The sequence below is a fragment of the Larus michahellis genome, chromosome 9 (assembly GCF_964199755.1).
Source record: "Larus michahellis chromosome 9, bLarMic1.1, whole genome shotgun sequence".
In the NCBI taxonomy this organism is placed as follows: domain Eukaryota; kingdom Metazoa; phylum Chordata; class Aves; order Charadriiformes; family Laridae; genus Larus; species Larus michahellis.
The window spans coordinates 8,201,891-8,228,796 of NC_133904.1; the positions used below are offsets into that span (position 1 = coordinate 8,201,891).

The 26,906-nt window shown below is 41.4% G+C and overlaps 1 protein-coding gene across 1 annotated transcript in view; it reads left to right on the forward strand.

Moving 5' to 3' along the window:
- The window catches only part of AGBL1 (AGBL carboxypeptidase 1), a 298,518-nt gene that overhangs the window by 87,865 nt on the left and 183,747 nt on the right, over positions 1–26,906 (forward strand). The window contains exon 17 of the mRNA XM_074600621.1: positions 1,893–2,046. Coding sequence (XP_074456722.1) covers positions 1,893–2,046 — 154 coding nt within the window. The remainder of the gene's footprint in view (positions 1–1,892; positions 2,047–26,906) is intronic.

Genomic DNA, 26,906 nt, shown 5'->3' on the forward strand with positions numbered 1-26,906 from the left:
TTGCAGGGCCAAGTCTTGAAGTATTTCAACTGTCTCTTCAAATAAAACGCTCACTGAAGTTAAAGGGAATTTTGCCCCAGGAAAAGTTTAAATGAACTCAGACTCACTAAGGACCATAAAGTTTGGTAAATGGGAATTATGGCTGGAAAAGATTGATAGATTATCACGTCCAGTTCTTTAGACAAAGCAAAATTGTTGCCTCTAATAATTCTAAAAGGCTTCTTTGCTTGGACTCATTTAAAATGTTGAGTGATGCAACTCATTTCCACATTACTTTAATTTCCACAGTAAATAAACTAAATCAGCTTTGTGTACCAGTAGATTTCATTTTAAAGTACTGGTCCACTAGTGAAGTATGTTGGTTTTACATATCAGTAATAAATTAAAAGTGATTATGAACCCAAGGGCTCAATTAAATACATAGTGCTTTGGGGAAGAAGATAAACTTGTATGTGGAGTTAGTAATTTGAAAATGTTTTTAAATATCATCTATATTTAATAGTTACAGGCATATTTGCAGGAAATACACATTGCAGAATCCTATTTGAACTGAATGCACTCTGCAGTTCATTACTTTTTGTCCATTAGTAATTACATTTATTTTACAAACAGTAATTTGTCTATTTTTACATCAAAGTGTTAATTGTTTGGCTATCTAGCTGAAATCTCTGTGGCAGCTATACCCAATTAAGTTTCACTGGGTACCAGGAACATAAGTAAATGATTATATTGAGTTCCCTGTACCTATGCGAGATCGTTAGATGCGTCTAATAATTGAATTTACTTTATAGAGCAGTATGTTAATTGTTTTATGACATAGATGACTGTAAATTTCAGTTCTGTGTTTGCGTTCGAATGGATACTGGCAAAGCAGCCTGAAAGACGATGAACTCTCAGGTTTGAGGAATGGGAATGTCTTGTCCCATAAAAGTTGGTTTAAAATTTAGCCCTGGCTTGTAACGACAAAAAGTTACCATGTAAGGATTGTACAGTGAATTGGTGTGGTTTAGTTAAAGTACTGTTAGGACAAGTGTGTATACTGTAATATACCCATTTCTAGCAATTGAGAGACAACTGGTGTTCCACAACACTTAGCAGCACCCTGCCGCAGGATTACTTACACTAATCTTGCCAGTTGCAATTACAATGTAAACAGAGAGAACTACATGTCATCTGGTGTGTGGGTGGCAAATGGCTATGTGTCTAATGAGGCGATCAGAATTTGTTCCAAAAAGTCATTTTTTTTAAGCTGCCAATTCTTTTTCTCAATTTTCTCAAGAAGCTGTTGGGCTTAAGAATTGTTTAAAACTGACATAAACTTTGGGGGGGGGGTGGGTGGAGAAAATCTCCTTTTAAAATAACTTCTTGGAAAGATGCTCTTCACATTTCCCACTCCTGATTGAATTAAATGTTGTTTCAATGTAAACTTTTTGGCTGCCTCTGGTGTGGAGTTTTTCCTGAGTTTCACTGGCATGTGCTTGACAGCTAACCAATCAGTTCCATAAATGCTCAAAAATGGTGAGTTTTCTCACATTTTCTACGCTGTCCCTATTAAAATATAAGGAGTAGGCAGTTCTCTTTTGGACTTCATGTATGCACAGAAATTCCTTTACACTAACAAGAAAAGCACGTAGGAGCTGTTCAGGTAAAATGCTATAAGGCTATAAGGGTAATAGTCCTCTGCAGCTTCAGTGAACTGGGACATATTCTGAATGGCTTGTGCATATTTGTGGGATGTAAAAGGTGATGATATTAACTGGCAGAAAAGAGAAGCTGGGAAGTTAGCAGGAGATGAAATTAGTACCAATAATAACACACAGCTAGTGGAATAAAATCAGATTTTATAGACCCGTGGACTCATTTATAAATCTGCTTCCTTCCTTCTTTCTCAGTCTCATCTTGATGTCCTGGAACAAAATAGGAACCCCAAGAAGGTTTACTGGAGGCAGCAGACGCTCTGCCAGACGCTAGGAGGAAATCCGTGCCCATTGCTCACGATCACTGCCATGCCAGACTCTAAAAAAAGAGACGACTTGGAGCAATTCTGTAAGTAGCCAAATGAAGCATTAAAAAAGATGCTGGCAACTTGCGGTCATGTCAGAAGTAGCAATGACAACCTGTTTTGTGACTATGTTGATTTTCTTGCTTTTCTCACCTTGGAAAAAGAAATCTAAATACGGGGAGCAGCCAATTACAACACTTCTTAAAATTACAGATTTACACGGAGGAGGGAGGAGAGCTGATGTGATTTTTTTTTTTACTTCAATTTTTTCTTTAATGACCTGAAACAATTACGAAGTTCAGCATCAAGTATCTCCAACAGCAAGAAACTGTGTTCAAGTAACCAATTCAACAAGAAATTTGGTTATTTTTTTAGTGCATTGATGTTCCAAATTTAAATGACTTATGTATTTTGAGGTCTCAAGCTTGCAAAAAACCCAAAAAAATATGAACCCACAACCCAAACAACTACAAGATCATGCTTTCCCAGCTGTGGACAGCAACTGAAGTGTTCTGGGCAAATTCCAGCTCCCCCAATGTGTCCAGTAGGTCCATCTGGACACAATATAGCTCCTTGCATTCTGTCGGAGTCCTAACTGGCGGTGTACTATCTAATGCTAAATATTACAACTGCCATGTTACATCTAGAGGTGGCTATCTTTAAATTGTGAAAGTCAAAGATTTAGACCTTTAATGGCCTTGAGTAACAAGATTAATATATGCAAGTTTCTGTAATCAACAGCAAGTGATAAGAAGATTCTGGTTAGCATCACATTGGGTTAGCTTTGATTTGAGAACCTGAATGACTAACTACTTGTATGTAGCTTGACTTTTTTCTTAAGTCAGTAACAAGGCATAAACTGATGATTTTTTTTTCTTTTCCTCTGCTCTTCACACATCTATAACACAGGTTGAGAACTTTGAAGCAGTGTGGAAATTTAAAATGTCTTTGGGGATATTAAGCAAATATATATCATTATCTCACTGAGATATTACGCTAGAAGTATCCAAGGGGATTCTGTGAAATGAACCACGTTTCTCATTGCAGAATTCTCCTTTCAGGGGTACGTGGTGGTATGTGAGTAGGACTCCTCATGATGTCCATGCTACATGCATAAACTAAAAGGAAGCTCAAATATCAGAGTTAGTGAAAATTATTGCTGTCTTTCCTGGTTCAGGTTTAAAGCACAATGACTGCGGTTACGCTGACATTACAGTGTAATCATCCTGAGCTTATACCTTTTTTATTATAATAATTTTATTATAAATTGAGCATTTACCCTGGATTACCAAATGTGTGAACGTGCTTTTCTAGGTTGAAATCCTAAAGCAAAATTGCCAAGTACAGGCTACATGGGAATTCACAAGGTGCACGCACATACACAGCTTTAATGGTGGAAACTGGAGGCAGTGTCAGAGAGAAAACTGCTTTTTTGGTGTTTATTGGTATTTACTCTACAGGAGCACACACAACGCATGATTAGGGGGTTTGGCTGTGGTGGGTGCTGTCCATGCCTGACATGAAGAGGTGATTCCTGCTCATAAGCATTTTTGTTCCATGATAATGATGATATAGAACGGCTAACCAGTGGGTGGGGGTTGTGGTGGGGGAGGTTGGTTATATAAAAAAAGCTTTGGCACACTGCAGATGATCACCTGGTTTGAAGTTGGCTGTTGACAGCAATTTTCAAACCTCATGGCAGAAGGTCTTTGTAGGGCAACTGAAAGAAAGTTGAAGTATTTGATTTGAGGATTGGAACCATCCAGAAGAGACATGCAGTGAAGTTTTTCTCCCCAAGTATGCCCTTCCAATGAAGGTACAAAGCAAAAACTAAGATAATGTTTGGATTTATCAAAGCAAGGACTTGGAGTGGGTCAGTCACATGATGAGTGAATGTGCTAAACGCTGAATTTAACCACCTTTGGCTTTGAAAGGACTTTCTGAAAGGTGTGTTTTGTCATAGGAAAGCAAAAAACCAATTTCAAACTCTCCAGTATTTTTGTAAAATAGCATTTTTGCTTTCTGCCCAGCCTCACAATGTGCCCAGGTCTGCAGTCATGCAAATACAGTGATCAGGATTAAAAACTCTGGAAGAAAAATCACAGACCTGTACCAATGGAACTAATGCAGGTAGTTAAGGATGCTTTTACCTTTGGCACCAGACACAGGAGAGAAACATAGTCGCATATACTGATAATATGCTAGATTGTACACCATCTGTAGTCCTTGGGGCTAGCCCTGGACTGAAACCTTATTGTGCCAGATGTGGTGGGAATATGGATGGCCTCTGTGTGTGCAGGACGTACAGCCCATGTTTAAGACAATTGAGAGGGACAGATGCTGAAATGACGGTCATGAGGAAATGACAACACAGTGCTGACCAGCGTGATAATACCCCAAGAGTCACACTGCTTTTAGGGAGTATCATGATATAAACGTGCCAATAATAGGAAGCATTTTCTGGAGCACTGTATTCTCAGAGTGTATCAGTATGCATCCTGCAGTGTTAAAGAAGAGTCTGGCAGGTTTCCAAAAGGTCATTAACCTGTCTGTGAAGACAAGGCTTGGCTTACTTATTCAGCACTTATTTGCTGCAAGATTCATAAAGGATCTACGAATGGTTTGGACAGACACTTGTTTCAAATGCTTGAGGCTGTTTTAGTACTCAGCATCTGTGTTCAAATCCCAGTTATGTGGCTGAAGTCGTCTTTATTTTTGAGAGAAAGAAGTATCCCCTGGTTTGTGCAATTACGTGAATTCAGTGGGAGCTTGTAGTTCTGACTGAAAATGCCATGACATCGTGTGCCACTAAACAACTCTTCCTCTGAAGCTTTGCCATACAGGGCTTCCCAGATCTATCCATGAACCAGTTGAACTCAATCAAAACAGAACATGTAGAAAACACGGTTGTCTGAACTGAAATAGAAGTTGTTCGGGAGAAAGACAGTGTCAAGGCAAGGCAACAGTTTCTCTCAAGTTTCCAAGACTATAAAAGCAAACACCAATACTCTTAGGTGATGAAAATATTTGTTGTTTTATCAAGTGGAAGAACAGCAAGGCAGCACACCATGTTTTATGCTGTGGGGATGCCTCTAGGCAAATCTGAATAATCACATATGTGCTTATTTTGTTTTAAGCAGCTTGGATAATTATGGCTTTTGGGGATGCACTTAGCCTAATTCATGCTGCTTTGCGTGGCTTGATCAGCAGTTACTTCTTAGTTTACCCGTCTTGTGTGACATGCCCTTATCTCCTGTAAAGTGGTTTGGCTGATGCAAGGACCTATTTGTCAATATTTTCCATGCTAAAAACATAACTCAAAAGCAACAATTTAGAGCTAAATATAAAGGGACGAAAGGGTGGAGTTTTTCCGCAGTAATAACTCCCATTGGTTTGTACAGTCTCCGTGTATATGTATTTCAGTTTGAGAAGTGATGTGGAGCTCCAGCACTGGGGAGCTTAGCATATGGGTAATGAATAAAAATTGATAGCCCTTGTCCTTTCCTTCTGGTTCTGGACAATTCATAGTTTTCCTATCAGATTTTTTATTTCTCCTTTTGTACATTTGTTAATCTGTACCTTGAGAGATTATTTTCAATAACGCCCATGCCACAGGTAAAACACGAAGCTCGCCAGGACTTTGTAGCTGTTGCACATAATTGTACTTAAATACTCTAAATCTTTCTCTAGTATAGACACGTGGGGAGTGGGAAACACCACTGATTAAGAGGCATTGGGTGGATGAGGAGTGTTGGGAAGACAGCATGAATCAGCCCAGTAGGAGTGCAGTGGGAAGGAGTTATTGTGGTACTGGAGGTACTGATAGAGCGGGAGTGGCCCAGGGACAACCAGGGCACAGCATCCTCTCTGTCAGCTGTGCTTTATTTGCCTTGCTCAACTCTTTCAGATTGGTCTTGTCAGGCTTTTGATTAATGTGGCCCTAGGATGGTTAAATTTGTCTGAGTTAAATTTATTAACGCGCGCCTTGCTAATAGGAAGCACAGGCCATGCACGCTCGCAGGAACCGCACATGCACCGCATGCTGAAGGGAAGAAAAATGGGCTGCTGTTTTCCTTCATTATGCCTTGTTTATGTGAGGCTTTGATATTCTTTCCTTTCTGTCTCCCCTTTATGTCATGGTGGTGTAATGAATAATTTTTATTAAATGTTCAGTTCTGAAACTGATATGAAGAAAGAAAGAAGTGAGATGGGTACTCTTTGGCTCCCTGTGCTTTGCATGTCGGTCATGCAACAGCTCGGTTACAAACACAACTTCCATTCACGCTTGCTCAATGTCTGTGGGTGCCTGAAGACTGCAGCAGAAAGTCTGAGGCTGGGCAGTGGTCCCTGCTGGGCGTTGCAGCTCCATGGACTTGTACAAATAGGAACTGGGAGGGTCTCTCCTGTTGGTTTGGGTTGTGTTGTTTTATTTTAAACTTGCCCTTCCTGCCATCATATGAAGACTGAGCACGCAGCAAGGAGGGATGTCTTTGCTACTCATTCTAACTGCAGTATTCCCCATAGTCTTGTGATAAAGATAAAGCCATTAGTTTCCATTCTGACTGTGTGTGGGAAGCACCAATGATGAGACAAAGGGACTGTTTTTCGTCTCCTCCATTATCTGTCTTTACCATGTTCCTCTTTCCCTCCTTCTTACAAAGAGTTAGACTCTGCAGATTTGACCTTCCGTATTACGCACAGAGCTTTTCCTCAGAAGACTGTGGCTCTTCTCAGAATTATTTAACACCCCCCGACACAAAAAAAAAATAGAGGGGAAAAAAAAAGACAGTTTTCTGTAAGCTTGCATGTTGTAGTAAGCCTGCATGTTCTACCTGCCTTGGATATTGAATCATCACATGCAAGCCTTTGAAAAGGAAAGAAAGTGGGGAGCAGAGAGCAAAGAACGGTTGGGCAGGTATTTACTCTTTGGTGACTTTGATCCTGGCTATGTTAGGTCTAGCCTTAGACACTGGCTGGTGAGAGTTAAAGGGACTTTTGAAGGGAAAGCAATTCCCAATATACTTTAGAGCATTCTCAAATGAATGCAGAAACAGTGAGAATGATAAAGCTTCTGATCTTGGTGCCAGCTCCCTGCTTGATGAAGTTAACAGGTGGTTGCAGAGCTCTGATTTTCTTGGGTTTGCCACACACAGCCCAGTGGAGGCAGTGTTAACAGCAGGCACGTGTGCTCAGTAATAGTTTGCAAACCCTTAATTCACAGTGTTATGCGCGCAAATGTGCAGTGTGTAACTGTGTCCTATTAAACTCCCTGGCAGACAGCTGACTAGACCCTGTAAGTGGCAGAGCAAATGGACAGATTAACTCTTCAAAGAAGTGTAAGTAAAAGATTTAAACACTAATACATAGGCGATGATAAAATTGTCACCTAGTTAAGAAAGTAGAGAACACTGATATGTTGCTACTGTAACAGAGTGATGGAATTTAAACCACCAAATGCAAAATGACTGACCAGAGGAGGACAGTTTACACTGTGCTGTTCTGAGCTTGCTGTGTGAGCGTTCCTCAGGTGTTTCCTGGCTGCACACGAGTTGGGGTGGGTTAGCTCTGGCCTTTACGTAGAGAAGGGAAAGGGGCGGACATCTCTGAAGTGACGCAGAGTAGGTGCCATTCTGGTTAGTGCTAATACAGAGGAATAACTGAAACAGTCCAAAAGGAATTTAGGAATTCTTACAGGAATGAAGATTTCAATGGGTCTAGAGTGATACAGGAGCACACTGCTTCAGCTGATGACCACCAGCATTGTTGCGTTCTCTGCTGAAAGATGTGAGCGTCATATATTGCTGTGGAAGTTAATCCTGCATCCACTGAGAACAGTGTCACTCTGCAGAATGGGGCAGGACAGTCATTGTTTATGGTATCACAAAGAAAGGAGTTGCAAAGCTCTCTTCCTGGCTGGCTGTACTGTTGTGATTCCCACACACATGTTGTGAGTATTTCCCCCAGTTCACACACCTGATGAGTGTCCTTTTAGCAGTGTGTAGCATTATAGAGACAAATTGTGGGGTTTAAAGTTAAACCTAAGTGCCCCAGATAATGAGCAGTAGTGGTGAGGGAAATTAAACAAAATGTGACACAAGCAAATGGATTTACATCTGTAATAGCTGTCACTTTGAGTTGCTCTTCTGTCATCACATGTCCTCTTTATGCAAGGCTGCGGAACCCATTATGAATATTATCATAAAGAGATAATGACACCTGCTTATCTTAAACGTAGTCTTTTGGGGAGATGAAACACATTTTCTGCCTGAGTCTAAGTATGCTTCTAAAGATGGAAAGAATAACATTTTGGGGATAGGTATGGCAGGGTGTTTATGCCCTTTGAATCTGCAGATGCTCCTAGAACTAGAATGAGGGATAAAGTGAGACTAATGATGTATGTTTACTTGGTCTTGTCTTAAGCCTACAGAATGAAAAAGACATAGCAGCTGGGAGAAATGTTCTAACACTTCTCAATTTGCTTGTATAAGCTATTTAGATGGTTGTTTTGCAACTTTGATCTTTTCTTGGAAAGAAACAAGCCCTTTACCTTTAAACATAATTTGCAGCAAAGAGCAATTCCTGAGCAAAGAACAACAGAGGACGTGAATCGCAGAGGCCACTTACGCAGGATACTGGGAAATAATGATCATGTGGAAAATGTACACAGTTTAATTAAGCACATTGATTAAATCAATATGATTCAAACAGCTTAGTGCTCCAATCAGCTTAATCTCATTAAATGTAATTCAGGCCTCGATAATTGATTAATAATGCATTATAGTTTATGAATTATTGACTCCAAGTTATTATAACTGTGCCTGCTCCCTGCGTGGTAACCAGTGTTGCATGTTAATTATGAAAGGCTCAAGCTCTCTTCTCTTGAATAACTTTTTCAAAGCTGAAGACGACATATCTCGCGATCAAATTAGATGAATGCCTTACTGGAATTAGTCCACCCCATAGGAAAATGCAGTCTTTAAAGGAAGCTCTCATCTAATAACGTTGAAACAGGGAGGTAGAATGACCTGCTTTGATTGGTAATGATCTTTCAAGCAGCCAGAAGAACCGCCTGTAGCAATTCAGCTGGAGTGCAAACCTGGCATTGTGCTGGTTGGAAACCATTCACAAGCGCATCTGTTGTTCTTCTAGTGTCATTGCGTGCTATGACTCCTCCAGCATACATGCAGACAGTGTAGCCAATGCTGCTGAACCCTGAGGTCATTTCTGTATGCCAAGTATAGAGCAATCCAGCTCCCCATATTTGTCTGGGTGCTGAGTGGTTTCTGTAAGAAGGGCCGATAGGCTTTTAGAATGGCATTTCTACACTGCAAGCGTCATACAAGAAGAAAGAATTGTTGCTACTACTGATGAAAGTCTCAGGAGAGAAACCAAGAACTGAAGAAAGCCTCTGCTCTACAGGTGGCCCCCTTATTAGACTGCATTTCCACTGAACATGAACAGAGGATGTTGTCTCAGACTGTTTTTTATGGCTATCTAGGTACTTAACATGGTCCAAATTGCTATCTTATGCAGAAAGAGTCTGCTAGCATTATGTTTCCTTAAAATATTCCATTTACAGAAGCAGTTCTGCTTTTTCCTTTCATCTCTTCTCTACCTTTATTCCTTATTTGTGATTATAGTTAAAAGAAGAGGTTTTAGTGTGTATAGAAACTGAATAAGATGACGATTATAGCAAACTATGGAGAAAAACATTTTTTTTGCTTTATTCTTACATCTGCAATAGTGAGGTTTGTATCTGTGTATTCCCTTGAATTGAAGATTTGCTCCTAATTTCCGGGGAGCCGGGTGGAGATGCTGGTTCCTCTGGTGCTTTATGCTGAACACTTTGGTTTTGGTCACAGTAAGAGTCAGCTGTTGTGAAAACTGTGATCCTGTTTTAACGTATTAGTGAAGAAAGGCTGAATAAAATTGTCATGTATTCTACAGTGCTAAATAAAAATCATTATTCTCAATTCTGTATTTTTTTTTCCTGCTTGAATAGGCAGTTTATCAAGTATCTGAAGCCAAAGCCATGACCTCCAAATATGCAACACTACTGGTGTGTGCTCTAAAATTCTTAATATTGTCTTTCAGTTTCAAACATCTCTTCTCTCTTTTCTTTCTGATATCCCAGTCACAACAATGTGGCAGCCCACTGCAAAAAGAGCAGGCAGATTCCTGTGAAACTGTGTTCCTGTCTGAGTATCCAGTCTACTGCCATAAAGGTGGAAGCTGGCTGAATGGAACGTGAAATGTGTGAGATAGACAATGGCTGTCTGCAGATTGAGGCCAGTATTGTTCATCATGGATCAGCTGCTCTTTGCATCCCAGCGTTTGGTGGAACTGAGGCAGCCAGCACAGCTTTGTCACTACGGTCAGCCTTCTGTGAGTTTGGCAAAATGCGTATTAATATATTGAAGCCAATTAGTCAAGGCAGCAAGCAATGCACAGAAAACACTGAACAAGGATGCTAAAAATGCCTTGAAGCACAGGCAACCGCAGTGTTCTGTGCAAAGGGAGAAAGTAAATGTTAGGGTAATCTCTTTCTCTCCCACCCTGTGCCTCGTGCAGCATGCTAGCAGAACAGCCATCTGAAGTGAGAGAATCTGTATTGCAGTAGCTGCTCTTCATTCAGCTGTAGTTTTCTGTGTTTTTGTAAAATAGACTTCCTTCCAGAATGTGGAGACTTGTTCTAAGCCCCCCTCTTCTTAGGGGATAGGGCTACAGAATTTTCTGCTGTTTCTTCGGCGCTTGTTCTGTTACCTTTCCTTCTTTGAATTAGAGTCTTATCTTTGTCCCGACAGACTTGTAACCTTTGCATGTCCTTTCCAGAGAAGAAATGTTCTGATTAACAGCAGCATCTTCTGGAAAGTAAGTTAGCAATGTCGTCTTGGTTGGTATGGCCTTGGGCTAGAATATCAGCAGTGCTTAGCACTGGCTATGCTCCGGTCTTCCAGAATATCAGAGCCTTTTCTGATATGCTAATGAACTAAGCATCTTGAAAATCTAAACCCATATATATCTTAGTCATAATTATTTTCATTTGTGATTGCTTTGTCAAGTGCATCATAAGTGCCTTCTCACAGGAGCGCGGTACTACTTATATTTTTGTTATAAGGCATTGAAAATTGTGAATGAAACTGAAAGTGGTTTGGTCGTATGTTTTTTTCTTATATTGCTTTGGAAATTTATAGCCAGATGTTTGGAACATGCCTGTCTCACAGCATCCCAGCGTCCCGGCTTCATTGCAGTGGAGCTACAAGCTTGTGTAGGAGCAATAGGTTGCCCAAATTCTTGCCATAACAGAAGGGGGAAGAAAAAATTCCTCTTCTCTCCCTTAGGTGGAAACACTTCAGGAAAAACCTGCAGATGCTGTGCTTCCACTGGCCAATCTATGTGTCTGGTAGAGGTATTGAAATACAGCCCGGCAGAGCCCCCGGGCAGCTTTTACTCTCTCAAATAATGAACAAGCATTGAACTGCTACTAGGTTTCTGTTATCAACTTCAAATCATGGCATGAAAAAAAACCCCAAAACCGTATTTCAGTGAGCTGCACGTTTCCCATGCCTGGCCATAAATTCCAGTCACACATGGTCCTGTGGGGCATATGCTAAAAGGTCAATGTGGCACTGTATAAATTAGCCCGAGAAGCATTTGAATTGAGTTAAATCTGTTCGCGATGTGACAGAGATGGGCTCTGTGAGGGAGGACATAATTTTAGGGTCAGTTTGACTGCAGAGACTGAATACTGTTATGAGCAATACACTTACTAAGGGGTGAAGAGTTAATGCTTGTGCCTCAAGGTAAAAGCAGAGGTCAGGAAGGGGTTTCTTCCAGCTGCTCACAATGTTGCCCACTTGGTCTTGCCTCTTACTGCACAGGTTTTTGTTTTTCACACATTACAAGGTGTAGAACACCTGGTGATGACGGGTATAAAGTGGGTTGGCCTGAAGGTAGTTGAGTTTGCCCCTCAACACCTGTGTTAAATCAGTTGCTTCTAGATGGCAGAGCTGAAGCTGTGGGTGGTGTGGCAGCTTGTGGATCACCCTTCCTCCTTGAGTAAAAGGCCAGTAAGGAGGTCCTCACAGTCCCTTCGTTGGAAACCTGCTGTAAGGTAAAAAATTGGAGTTTTGTAACAGTAGAGGTGTTGCTTGTGTGATAATTATTTATTATTTTTTTTAAATTTTCCTGTCTTATGTGCTCTCTGGAAGGCAACTAAGATAGACTCCTCTAAAAAGGGGAGAGATGACCAGCGGGGCTGTCCCAGTGACCGATTGTTCTTCTTTCTGTTTGGTTGTACCTCCTCACTGATGACTACTAAGCTGTGGTCAGGGAGTAAGGGGAAGGACAGCTGGCAGGTTGGCCTTGTGAAGGAGTAATCCGTAGTTGGAAAGCTCACTGAACGTAGTGTGTGTACCAGCTGCTGTCAGACCCAAACAGTTGCACTTGCCATCAGAGAGGGTAGGTTTTGTCTCTGGTTCAATATTTTTTTCCTTTCTGGAACGGAAAGGCTGTGCTGATACACAGATTGAGCTAGCCACACATCGCCTTCTGCCTGACAATCTCATGGGAACAAAGTATATTTTGAGTTGTACTGGACAGCAAGATTGGGCAAAAAGTGGGCTCTGTCAGTGTTCTAGCAAAGCGTTGCTTTTAGTTGGGGAACTCGGCTCAGGGATAGTTTAGGGGAAGGTGGCCAAGTCTTGCACAGATTGTGTTAAAGATTGGCTAGGCTTTGACAGAAACCAGAGCGCATCCTGCTAACAGGAGAAGCCTGTTGCTCTTGGGTGTTTTTTCCATGATCCTGTGAATCTTGCGTTTCTCGCTCTAACAATAGGCTTCTGCCATGCACAGGCAAACCCTTCTATACACAGAACTAACAGACTGTTGGGAAATAGTGTGGGTGGCATTATAAGTTTCATGATTTTTTCACCTTTATCCTTCTAAATTGGGAGGTTTTTTGGTGCTTTTAAATCTTGGCTATCTGGTTTGGAGAGACTGTCTGTTGCGGCTCGCTTTAAAAAAGAAAAGTGATTCACCTGATACCTCAAGGCTTTGAAAACTTCCTGGAAAAAAAATGTTCCAATTTCTGGATTTAATGCTCCAAGCTACATGTTTTTGTCTGATAAAGGCTGACCTAGTTAGTCATGTATTACAAATGATCGGAGTTGTTTGGATTGTCTGGAGCAGCTTTACTGCATGTTTGCCAGAGCTGAGAGCGGATCGTTTGTTCAGCGACTCTGCCAACATCCATGCGAGTGGGTCTATGCTCATGGGAAACGTAGCAAACGGGATTTCTCTGTGCTGATCCTAATATTAATCTACCTGAGAGCATTAGTGAGTGAGGAGGCATTTTTGTAACTATGTGCTTTTGTTTTTCTCCTGGTTTTGTGTCTCCAATTCTGAATACCTGCTACTTCTAATTCCTGCCTGTAAGTTGATTTTGCTGGGAGGGTCTATGCAGATTTCTACCTGACCTGTTTAACTGAGCTTAATTTCTCTAATTGGAGAACAGGATCAATTGCTATGTGACTGATGCACCCAATCTTATACCAGTAAAATAAGTACAGCAATATTTTGAAACTAGTAGTTTGCAGATACCACAGGCTGACACTTCTTGTTGCTTGTAACTGACAGATTCTAGAAACAAGTATTTGTGATTAATGGGCTGCAATTATACAGCAATACTAAAATGAAGTAGGACTAAAAATACCCTATAATGATTTTTAAAATGCTGTTCTGCTAATGAGAGGATTTGTCCATCTCTACATCAAAGAGAAACTTGTTAGCTCTCTGAGCTTGCCCACCTGTTTCTAATGCAGAAATAGAAATTGCTAATAAACAAGTGGAGACAGCTGCTATGTTCAGACTGCAAATGTGCTGATAAGATCAACTAGTTGACAAGTGACATGGTAGATACTGCAAAGTGCACCGGTGCTCGCGGAGAGCTAAACTTGGACTTCTGCATCATTTCAGGGCATTTATTATGTGGCTGCTGGGTATCAAGTTTCTAGCTGACAGAAAAATAGGTGCATTGAGTCTCTTTCTAGGTCATTTTGGGTTTTCTCTGATTTTTCTCTGCTTCATTTTGATATATAATTTTGCAGAATTCGGTAGTAGAAGGAACGGTACTAATCAGTGTATCTCTTCTAGCCTTCTGAATAGATGGCGGGGGGGAAGCTGCATTTTGAAGTCACCGGCTACCCACTACATCTGTAAACAGGCCTCCTACCAAATTGCTTTGCTAGTTTTGTCAGGACAGTTTTTCTTAAGGCATGTGGCATCTTAGAGAAGTTTGATGCCTTTTCTCCCTGCTCCATCTTAACTTTATGTTAATGAACTTTGCATAATCGAATCAGGCCCCAGAATCAACAGGAGTTGTTCCAGATCTTAACTCTGTTTCCCAAAGAAGGCATTTTTTCAGTAACACTCAGAAAATGCTATCTATCAAATCACCAGTGCATTTAGAATTTAATTTGCTCTATCAATTGCAATTGTCGTGCTACTTAGCTGTGGGAAAAAAAATAATGTAATTTTCCCTGCCACTCTGTAATTCTTTTTACAAGATTTTTCTCTTTTTTCTTCATTGAATTTGTTTAACGAACTGTTTTGAAGATTTTATTTTTTTTTGGCTTAGCCTGGGTGCCGCTTCTGTGTCTTAAAAATAGATGAGGTTAAATAAAATAGGCTGAAATTTTTGTTAAAACATGATGGGGGGCAGAGCTGATAAGTATGAGTGAATGAAGAAGTCAGAATGGGGTTGGAGGTATGTCTTGAACTGCAGATAAGGAAGGACTTGTGGATGACACAAGGAAAACATTAAAAGGCATTATGGAGTTTTCTTTTGAGTCTCCCAAATGTTCTAGGCTTCTCTATTTTTTATTTTTGAAGAAAACCAGAGACCTCCTACAACATCCCATTTCCTTTCCTCATTCTTCCCTTATTGTTTTCATATCGTCTTTCACTTTCTCCCCAAATCTGAAAGCACAATGAAATAGTGATGGATGCAGGAATACCATAGCACACTGTAAATGCATGTGTCTGTGCTAATTTTAGGAAGGGTGGGTGGGTTTCAGGATGAAAATGACAGCTGTGTTATAGCATCAGGGTATAGGACAAATATGACAGAGGGAGGGCTCTGCTGCTGATGTTTAAGTGCAGAACTCGATTCATTTCAATGGCTGATGAAAAAAGGAGGAAGTGCTTTCAAGACATGGGTTATGTAGAAATTCACTTTTTGGGTGGATGTGAATGGTACAGGATACTTTGACTGGAACTTGGGAAACGGATGTTGAGCTTCGAACACTGTGACTGATTTGTATTCTATCCTTGGGCAACTTGATTTTTCTGTAAATCCCTGCTTTGTTAACTTGGAACATGCTTGAAACATGTAGTCTTCAGTATGTGAGGTGTTTCAAGAGAAGATGAGTGAGATGGAATTTATTATTGTGGGCATCAGAGTAACTTTGACAGGTCTCCCAAAGGTCGTTTAGGTCCCATGGTGATCACCTAACAAGACTGTAACTAGTGATTGAAGTGGAGATGAAGAAAAGAGGTGAATAGAACAGCAAGAAGAAGAAAAGCAAGATGGAAGAAAAGAGATGGATAGGAGGGCAGGAAGTCCTTAAATTCCTTGTGGGTCATGTTGCATCTGCTGGAAATACAATAGAAGCCTCCCTGCATTTGTAAAAATGAGGCTGTAGTGGATAATGCAGCAGAAAACTATCTGTGACTTGATTTTACCTTTGTGCTCGCTGCGCTGGAGGGATTTCTGAAAAATGTTGTTGTCTTATTTTTTTTGGAGTGCTCCCTACCCCTGGAGCCAGGTGTAAAAGGTGCAGCCAGAGCTGAGGTCACTTATTCCCCTTCCTGACCAGCAGTGGGCAGGGAAGGCTCTAACAAGATTAGTGTCTCGGCTGCCTTGTCACTTCATAGTGTTGCAGGTCATCCTAACACAGCTTGGGAATTTGTATTGCGGCAGAGTAGGAAAGTGCGTTTAGTAGAGCAGGCGTTGAAGGCTGTTCTTGAAACACAGTCCTGTAAATCCTGGCCTCTGGCAGCCCAAGCTGTTTAGTTATGTTTTATGAATCAGGTCGTATTGTGTCTGTCGCAGCTTCCAGATGCCAAACTCCTTCTGTGACAGTTTTGTCAAGCATTTTGAAAGGGCACAAAAACAACAGCTAGAGGGTCACCATGAAGAACAACTCAACACATGGGAATTGTTCCTCACAAAAAGCAACAGGCCAGGGGCGAAAGGATAAGCAAGAGACAGATGAAGGACTCTGGGGTCTCGGTGGCTGTGGTGCCCCTGCAATCCCTGTTCTCCCTGTGTTTAGCACTCACTAACCGTGAATGAGCAATAAAAAATGTAGTGACACACTTACAGTCTCTGTGCTGACCTCGGTGATGGGCCTGCGAGCTATGCAGAATGTCTGTAGATAAACTTGAAGCAATGCTCCTGCTTGTAAGTGATGGCTTGCTGCTTAATTTCATACCCTATATCATTGCTTTTAATCGGAACGCTCCAAGGACCCACCTTCCAGCTTGTCAAAGGTCTTTCCCACCAGTTTAGGGTATCACTTGCAATGCAGATATGGTGACCTTATCTGTCGGCCTATCAAGATGTGACATGAAATTAGGCTCAGCCCAGATAAAATAATTGCTGTTTGCACAAAGGGTAGTCCTGGTAAGATGCTCCCCGTGAGGCCATCTAACCTGCCTCAAATGTAATTTAATAGACAGAAATCAAATAAAATAAATCAAATTAAAGCATGCAGCTAATGCGTGCAAACGCTAAAATGAATTTGGATTACAAACAGGCAGTGAGACTGGGTAGTTGGTTTCTTCATCCATGAAGGAAGCACGCTAAATAATACAGAAAGCGAAGATAATTTAAGGAGATCTTTTGATTTTGAGAGTTGATGGGGATGTTAGGTGGCAGGTGAAGGTTATTTTTTTTTTAATGTAAGGTGTTTTTCATTACTTGTATATTCTTGCAGTTAGAAAAGATCAGTTAGAAGTCTCTTCATATTTTGAAAACAAGGTATTAGCATGAGAAGCTTTGTTAGCATAGCAGGAAGATAAATCATCTTTGCAATGCTAGCCATTAGCCTGTCACGACCATGATTTACAGGGATTTTCTTTTATTTAAATAAGTGTTCCTTTTAAAAGCATTCTGATAGTTTACAGAGTGGAAGATGAAGTGGTAGTGAATGCTCTTTAATATAATGGTTTCCATATGAGTGCTTCTTGGGGCAAGTAAGAGAGAGGAGCTCATGCTGTGGATTGTACAGCCTGTAAAGAGTGGCTGAGCTACAGTGGAAGGATTCTGTGGCAGTGTTAATTGGAAAAGTTCAAAGTTCTGCTGGGGAAATGTTGGGGTGAAAATTCAGGAGGGCACTGAGATTGAGGAAACATGTCACAGTATCAGCTTCATGAAACTAGTCTGTGTACTACACATCAGAAATTCAAGCTGATCAGCAGCCATCACTTGTACTGTTAAAATATTTGCCAAAAAGAACCTTCTGGAGAAGATTTTTTTTTTTAACAAATCGACTATCACTTAGGAAACTATGAAATAAATAGCAAAATCCTCTCTTGTGTGAAAACTCCCACTGTCGCAATGATACATGGAGTGGTGAGGAAGGACATTACATGTTCCACTTCCACTTGTGTTCCTTCTGGGACTGCCAAGACTGTTTTGCAGCCTGACTCCTTTACTCATGAGTACATTTTTCTGTGCTTTGTAGCAATTTGGGGGGGTGGGGAAAGAACATGTTTCTTTTCCCTAGCCTTCCTACCATCTTGTTCCTAAGAAGGAACAATTTTCCTCAAACAGACTAGTAGTCATCCCAGCTTGACATTCCACTCCCTGTAGTGATTGATCATCATTCATTAGAAATCGTTTCGCTGGCATCTGAAGGGAAGAACTTCTTGCTGACCTTAGACATTGACTGCTTAGATTCTTACCACATACTGTTTGAAATTTCTGCATGTTACCTGTCTTATGGCAAATTTTGTTCCACCTGTCTTTCTGTCAAGCATTCTGGGATTCTGATTCTGCTATATGATCCTGAGTCTTTCTTCATCCATAGGGTATTTCAGTAGTAGAACTGCTTGAAAATAATACGGTATGAACTTCCAGGTTAATCTCTTATCTTCCTTGGAGAAGTTATGTTCCACTTATGACCTAAACAACTAATGTGAGCTCTTGATCTGAGGTTTGGACACCAGATGTTAAAACACTGTGTTATTTCTAGGGTGCTGGAGGGCAGTAGGGGAATAGAGATTAGCATTGGCCACTCATATTAGATCTGCAACTAGTATGAGTTCTCCTAAACATTTCAGGGGAGGAAAAAAAAAAAGATGAAGTTCCATTTATCATATTTTAGATATAAAGTGCTAGTGCCTCCCACTTGGTCTTTATCAAGATAAAACTTTATACATAGAAGTAGGCTTCCTGTCAAGGCTAAAGTAAGCAGGAAGCTGCACCATTCAGGGGTGGACAGTAGGATAATCTCCTAGTTTAAAGATATTTCTGCATCATTCTGGTGATAAGTACTTCCAGTTTAGTCAAACTCTGCTTTGTGTCTGTTACACAACATGTCACGTAGTCTAGAAAATTAAAAATGGTGCTGCTTATGTCGTGGTACAAGATCGTTGGGCCAACACCAGTTTTGCTGTCGTGATGATCTGATTGAAAGACCTGTTATGTTGCTCCCTTACTTGCATTCTCTTGCTCAATTGTTTGGGGATTCGTCTAAGAACTTGCCATCAAGACAAGATTCATTATTCAGAATGGGGAGACAGTTTTACCTTATCAATCTACTGTCTGTGGAAAGCGAGAATTTCCTTTGGGATCAGCTCTGAGCAGTGCAGTTCTAGAATTTAGGATAGAGCTGGACAGCAATGATGTAACCGTCAATTAAGTGATGCCACAAATGAGGTTAACCTGCAGAAGGTCTCCTTTACTGTGAAGCTGTTGACATAGTGAAGTGTTAGAAGGCACCTTTTGTAGACTTGGCTGTTTTCTTTCCTTTTTCTCTGTGAGTTTTTCATATGTAACAAAACACACAAGTTAAAAGTCTCGTAGCTTGCTCAGTGCAGGAGAAATATAGGATAATATTTTTAAGAAAAATTCCCTGCCACGATATTTCTGGAGCAATGGAGTGATAAATATCAAATCAAGTGAAGACCAAGAATTAAATTTTTCCCATCAGAGCCAATCTGTGATGCTTTTTATCTTGACAAAAATTGATATTTTATCCTTTGATAATGAGAGGCTCTGATTGCACTTTCTTTTAATATATTTTATTTCTTACAAGTCATTCCCTGAGGAAGACCTCAAGTCAGAGGCAGAAATGGATCTGTGCCCCTTAAAGGCACAACACACATTTAAGAATAAACATTGCTTTAGGTGGCACTAGGTGAGTTTTAAATCTCTGTTCTGGATAGGGAGTTTATGGGCAAAAAGCTCTTTACTACCAAATCTGTCCTTTGTAGAGCAGAACTGCTTGAAGGAATACAGAACAGGTAACTTATTTTCCTGTTAAATTTGACTATTATTCCAAGCAGTGAAAGAAACTCCGAGAGGTGCTCCGTTTTCCATGCCCATTTTAGGGCTAGCAGGTCCTAAGCTGATCTTTGGCTGCTGTGGTCATAGGAAGACTGGACAAAATATTGAGATCTTCACATAGCTTTTTACCATTCCTCTCTTGCCTAGATTGCCAAAAAGGAGATTTTTCCGGAAAAATAAGGGCTTCAAAACTGGATCCATCAAAATTAGTAAAGAAAACAAATGCCTGTTGGGTTATTTCTGTCCCCAGCTACTGCAAGATTGTTGTGTACAGAATGGCTTTTTGTGCTCTGGGCAATGTGGTTTTAATGTTAACTTCTACCTCTCCACAGGGGAGACTCTTCAATATAACTCGCTGATATTCAGCCTAAATGTTCCTTTGCGAAGTTTCATCCCATTAACCCTGGCTTCACCCTGGTTTAGTACTCTGAGCAATTCCTCTTGCTGCTGTGCCTGTTCTCAAAGTGACGCCAGTGAAGGGCACGGGGCGTTACACTGGGGTAAAGGCTGTGTCTCTCATAAGCAGGAGACATGCGTTGAGGCATTACTCGCAGCGTGAAAGCCATTTACTCCGGGGGTGTGCTCTGGGGGTGTCCCCTCTGCAAGCGATTCCTGCTGCAGACTGTCCATCTGCTGCCCTGCGTTTCTGCAGAGAAGCTATTAATGCTATCCGCAGAGCTGGGGATGTGGCCAGAGGGCAGCTCATGCCTCAAAATTCACAGCTCACTCACGCTCTGCCCTCTAGGTGCAAAGTCAGCTTGATCCCATTAGGGATCAGATTCTCGGAGGTCTCTCTGGCTAGGGATGTAACTAGAAAGTGCGGAGTTGTTGCTCTTACAGTGTTGAAATGTGCCTTGCAAATGAGATAGATGGGCTGTGAGTGAGTAGTGGATATATAGAATGAAATGTAAAAGTAAGGGGTGAAAATATTGCTGTTTTGGAGCTGAAGCCTTATTAAAGTCCTGTCTGTCCTATTTGGGCGAGTTCTTTCTAAAGTATCATGTGTCACCAAAATCCCATTAAACTGTCACATAAATTATCAGAGTTTCCTTTTTCCATCACTGTGGATTACCCAGGGAGATATTTTTATGACAATGGAAGCGCTTTCAGTCTGCTCCTCCTGCCCGATTTCATTTCAGATGAAATCCTTCTCTCGGAAAAGAGCCCATGGATTTCATAGCCGTATGGATCTCTGCGCTCTGCCTGTGCAGCAGTTATCCTGCAGGTCTCTGCTAGACTCACCCCCTACCTGCACCTTCTTTTAGGCATGGGACAGTTTAGGGTAATACTGTCACTTCTCTAATCATACTTATGGTCTGTTTTGGTGATCTCTGCTCCAGTGTCTTCTAGTCTTCTGAGCATTCACTGAGTGGTTCTTCTCTCAGGCTGGTGGTGTTATCTTCATACAAAAAAGGCAGAAGATGAGAGAGTCATACATGTACCTAACTTGAAAATACTTCTTTTTCTCTACTTGTCATGTCTCAGAGGTATTGCGTCTCTGCAAGGCAATCTATGTTTTTCACATGCTGGCTGAAAAACATATGGATTGATGGTCAGGCCGTGGCAGTACAAAATACTTGAGTGTCTGAAATTGCCTGCTGCCATAGAACAAATTAAGGCTGTAATGTGCATGTTATAGAAGCAGAGGATGATAGATCCCTGTGTGCCTTTGGCAGATAATCTGGAGCTCCCTACATCAACTAGCTAGGTAATCTGTTGGGAGGACTCTTGGAGCTGATCTTAGTGTTTGCTTCTCACCCCTTTCAAAGGGTGCCTACACAGAAGTTGAGAACCACTAGACTTAAGGATAATAGAGGGGCTTTGACAGATAATTACTAATGAAAGGACTCCCAGTAATTATATTACTACAATCTTAAAGTGGTAGGACTATCATTAACCAAGCAGGCAAGACAGAACTTTCTATAAATATTTCTGATCTCTATATGGGAAGAAGCCCAAACAATGTCAAAATATGATGAAATATTTTTGATTAGTCACTTATTAGTGGCTCATGTTTAACATATTTTAAAGTGGCTAACATTAAGTATTAAGCAGACACCTTGTATCAGAGACATCAAAGGAGATGGCTGCGGACTGGAATAAGGATTCCAGCAGCACTCGGAACACAGAGGTAATTCCAGAGGACTAGAGGGGAATCTCGGACCAAATTTCTGAAGGCATAGCTAGAATGACCTGTGTGGCTATAGGTCTTGTACTGACACTGTTCTGGGCACTGGAGTGGCTTGATGCAAAACTTCATGAATAAGGACCTAGTAGAAGGTAGCATAAATATATGGGCACACCAGTGAAGGCAGTCAAGTCACTACAAAAAAGGCTTAGCTGATAGACAATAACTTGCATTTTGTTTAATGCAATCTAGTCCCAGTGGACTGTGAGAACAACTGATTGCTATCTCTTTTTATGCAGCCTTTTGCAATTTAAAGGTCATCTCCTTCCTCTCTGTTCATCTTTCCTTTACAAGTTTAAAACCCATTTTCTCCAATTTATCTTCGTAAGTTATGACTTCTGAACCTTTTACTATTCTTAATGACCTCTTCTGCAGTTTTCATTGAATTCATTTTTAAACTACGGTGGCCAGCAGTGGGCACAGCACTCCTGTTAGTAGTTTTTGTTCATTGGGCTGAGCAGAGCAAAGTAACAACGTTCCTCATCTTAGCTGTGACGTTGCCTGTTAGTACATCTCAGGAGAGCTGGCTTTTTTGGAACTGCTTTGCATCACTAACTCATCCGCTAGAATCCCCTGATCTTTCTTGGCAGTACTTCTTCCTAACCAGCTGTCTCCCATTGTGATTTTATTTCCTTGGACTCTGGCTGAGGGAAGTGGAGAGACTATACCTGTGGGAGGTGCGCCCGGGTAGCGGAACTCCTCAGCTTAGTGATAGAGCTCTGGGAGGAGGTAAATGCAAGGTGGCTTGCTTGTCATCAGTCTAATAAAGTCACTGCACTGTAACAGCCACATGGTTTCAATTTTGAAGCTTGATGGTTATCCAAGCAGTTCAGAAGGTGTGCAGAGTGGGATAGGGTATGCCAGTGAATGTTGAGTTTGCATATCCAAAAATGGATTGCAATGCAGTGGTTGGAAATGTCAAGTAGGCTAATTCAGATGCACACACTTAAGGTGGGGACTTTAGTTATAAACTGAAACAATTTGCAAAGTGTTATAGTAGATTTTCCATGGGTGCAAGTTCTAAAATTAACATTTAGTTGTTTCCCAATCTTTGGCAAGAGGTATGCTTTGATTTGAACAGGAATTAGTTCACATGGGTTTCCTTTGGTTTCAGTCATACGGAAGGTCACGCTAAATAATGGTAGTGGTTCCTGTTGCCTTCAGCACTTGGGATTTTGGATTCTGCCCCAAAACAGACTTGACAACTTGCTTACCAATTTCCTGGAGGTAAAAACCAGCGGTAGTAGGATGTCAAGCTGTGCCAAGGCTGGGCAGTCTGTTACCATATTCAGCTCCCTGATCATCTCTGATTCAGAGGTGAATGAATTCATAAAACGCATGTACAAAAGGAGGTTGCCAAGCAACTTGGAGCCTGAAACTCCCTCACATAGCTTTATGAAGGTAGAGAACAGGCAGCAAGAGGCGATTTATAATGTTCACTTCTTTGCCACAGGTAACAGTAATAATACATATAATATAGACCTATTTAAGAAAGGAATAGCTCATTGATAATTCTGGAAAACAACAGCTGGTCCTGCCAGACTGTATTTTGCTTCTGTCTTAAGATGCGTCTGCTTTTGGACCATTTAGCCCAAAGCAGGGTCATCAAGAAGACAGCGATGCTGGGGTGGGGGGAGATGGGGAGTGGAAAGAATTAGTCTGTCTTAAGGCAACTGAAAGACTGACAACTAACGGAAAAGTTTTAGGAGGGGAATAAAGCATCTGACGTAGATTCTGCCTCAGATCAGTCTCGTGTTTTCTGTGATCTCAGTATTTGATGCTTTTTACAAACTTACTTTAATATATTCATTCTACATCATACCATATCCTGTCTTCTCTCTGGCTTTGTGTAACTATTCAGCCTTGAGCGTATCAGATGGATCCAGGACAGGCTGCAGCCGTGACATGCATGGAAGAGCTGTGTGCTGTTGCTCCTGTTTATCCACCGCTTGACTCGCAGAATACCCTGTAGTGGCTGCAGCTAATTAAGTTGGAAGGGAGAGTTTAGCTTTCTTGGTTTTTGTCTACTATGTCCTGGAGTAAACTTGACCCTTCCATTTGTGTAATGCTCATGATAAAATCATGCTGTATTTAGGCATAAGGGAAAAAAATAATTTTGTGTTTTAATGGCCCTGGGCTTGGGGTAAAGGGGAGAGATGCAGAAGCACAGCCAGAAAAATTCCAGTCAAGACCTGGATCTAGGTTGAATTTCTCACATGCTGTGTATATAATTCCCTTTGACTCCTTATAAAATCCTAGCCCTGTGTTGTTTCAATGCCCTGTCCCTTTACAAATGGCATGGCTCAAATCTCAGCTTGAAATAATTTAGAACATCGGCCCAGGTCAGGGCATCTGGAACTGCATTTCATTTCCTTTCTGTGCTCCTATTGATGAGGGACACTGCTGTGTTAATGGGGTTTTGTTCATTTCTTTCAGGCTGCTCTTTCCCCAACTGATGTCACGATTATTGACATCAAAGTCACCTCTTAGCAAACCTTGGTGATGACATGGCTAGAGGAAGATTCTTATAACATGCAAGAGATTAAGCAGCAAGTTAGCAGTACTGGAAGAACAAAGCTCTTATTTTTATGCCTATATCTACCATCAAAATGAACGAAGAGAAGGAGTGATGGGAAGTAGGTGATACATTAGTAGAATTATTACTCAAAGGGGTTTTGCTCAGAGTTTTGCAAGAGGCATCAGTGAGGCTTTAATCTCTCATCTCGGGTAGTGTTGGTGCCGCGTTATGTTCTGGGCATGTCAAAATGTAACACGGTGTAACAAGACATGATCTGTTGGATAAGGCTTTATGTAGCATGAAAAGGTTCCTCTGCTTTCTATTATTTACATTCCCAGAGAAGGTTATGTGTCATGTGGGCTTTGCAGAGATAAATGGCTAACCTGAGCTTTCTGGCAGCTTCCCCAGAACTTGGGGAGGACTTTGCCTAAGTGCTGTCCTGAGGATTTTGAAGACTAAAGCTCATTTCTGGACCTGGAAGGAGGTATATGAGAGAACTTGTGGTTGTGTGTCCTGAAGATAGGTTTGGTGGGGCACAGGAGGGAGGCACAAGGTGCTCAGAAATAGCACAGAGAAAGGGTAGCTGGGCACCAGTTTAAACCAGTAAGCACTGAGGTGGTCTTGTCAGGACTGGGGATGTCATGGGGATGTTGGAAGTCAGGAGTGAAGTGAAGCAGATGAACTGACGTGCAGGAATCTTGACCCGATGCCTATCAGTTGAAGTGCTGAGTCCAGCTGGCCAGTGCAGCTGTCCACTGCTTTCAAGAGCTCTGATGTTTATTGCAGTTATCACAATAATTTCAAGGCAGATAAGGAACTGGATATGCTGTAAAGCATAGGATTAAGTGACTCCTGCCTGCCATAGAGTTAAATCTTTGTTTCCTAGGTGTTCCAAGGGTAGCAAGTTTTATGAGCATGTCGTCAGCTCTTTGCTCTATTTGCTGCTTCATTAGTCTTCGCGCTGGGTGCGGGCTGGGGGAGCACAGCATTTGGGTACGGGATTTGGCTGTGATGGCTTCCGTGGAGGGAAGAGGCAGTTAACAAGTCCTGCGGTTTCCTTGCTGGTACATACCTTTGTTATGACTCTCTGGTGGATGGGATTTCGGAGCTGCGGATGTGCTTGTCAGGAGGGGAGCTTTTAAAGGCAGCTTTAACTGGAATAGAGAGATTTCCTTGGCTGGGCCTACGGGCTGTGGGCCCTTCCGTTGTCACCCTCAGGGAAACAATGTAGATGATATCTGTCTGGTCTCTTCTCCCCTGTTTCCTGGGGTTTAAGATCTGGAAACTCCAGAAGCTTTTCTGTCATTGAATCTAAGTAAGACAAGCTTGACTCTGATCGGCCTTGAGAGGAAGAACAGAACTCGGGTTTCTGTCATTTCCATGCTATTTGCAATTAGCAGAATTATGGTGAACTTTCCTGGGTTTCTGAGATGAGAAAACCCTTGCTTAGAGTTTTTCTCCCCCTCCTCGCTATTTTGGCTGAGGAAAGAACCTCTAAATTAAGATGCGGTGCTCTCTTCCAATATACAGAAGAGATAAGAGGTAAAGCTGTGTTCATCAATTGCAAAAGAGAACACGTTTTATTTTGCTTTGTGCTATTTACAGCTGTTGTCCATTAGGAGTCCTCAAGAGCCTCATTCTCAGCTACAACAAACAGCACAGTCCCATCAGTTGAGCTCAGCAACGAGCCTGCAAAACAGCACTAAATCATGGTGATGGGAGAAAGAGGAAAACGTTTCGAAAAGGCAAAATGCAGCTGATGTCTTCGTGAAAGCTAGTTTTTGCTTGTTGCTATTTTAAAGTATTACTGAAGTAGACTGTAATGCCCAACTAGCTGGAGCAGAATTGAAATTGTGCGCTCTAATTTTGGGGGGGGGGGCGGGAATCGGAATGACTAGTAGTTCTGCAGGAGCTAAAGGAATCTTTTGCAATCCATAAGTGCTGTAGGGATTTATGTATATACATTGATCAAAATATACTAACCTCACAGTAAGGTAAGGTGTAAGAATGATAAAAGACAAATGTATAGCTACTGAGAAGCAGTTCCAGTTACTTACTGGACCAGAATATGATTGCTCTGTAGGAGCTCTTTGAGCTGAGACTGCAGTTTGCACTTCTAGTGCCCACCAGCTGCTTAAGAGGAGGGCATGGAAGCGGGGAAGTGTGGAGGGGGGATTGTTTCCAAATTTGAGTGCAACCCTGTAACTAAATCGTACTGTAATGTACGTATTGAGCAGAACTGTGCAGAATGTACAGTTAAGGAGAAAAACTAGTGCTTATTCCTTGTTTGACTGTGAAACAAGAAATTTCACTTGTATTCTCAGCTCTGACACAGCCCTTGCTTTGTCGGACAAATTGCTAAACAGCTTTTTAATAACCTCTATATTTTTCAGCATGCCATTCTACCTCCCTGTTTCACGTTAATTGATTAATGATTTGTAAAGCGTTTGGAAACTGAAGGACAGCTTTGTGAGCTAAGGATGAAGGTGTGTAACTTGCTAATTCAGCATTTGTTTGCAAGGGCACTGAGCTGATGCCTTTGGTTTTGTTTTCTGTCCTGTTACCACTCCCAAGCCTGTCAGTTGGGGTCCCTCAGTTACACAAGGGAACAGCGCCCGAGCTC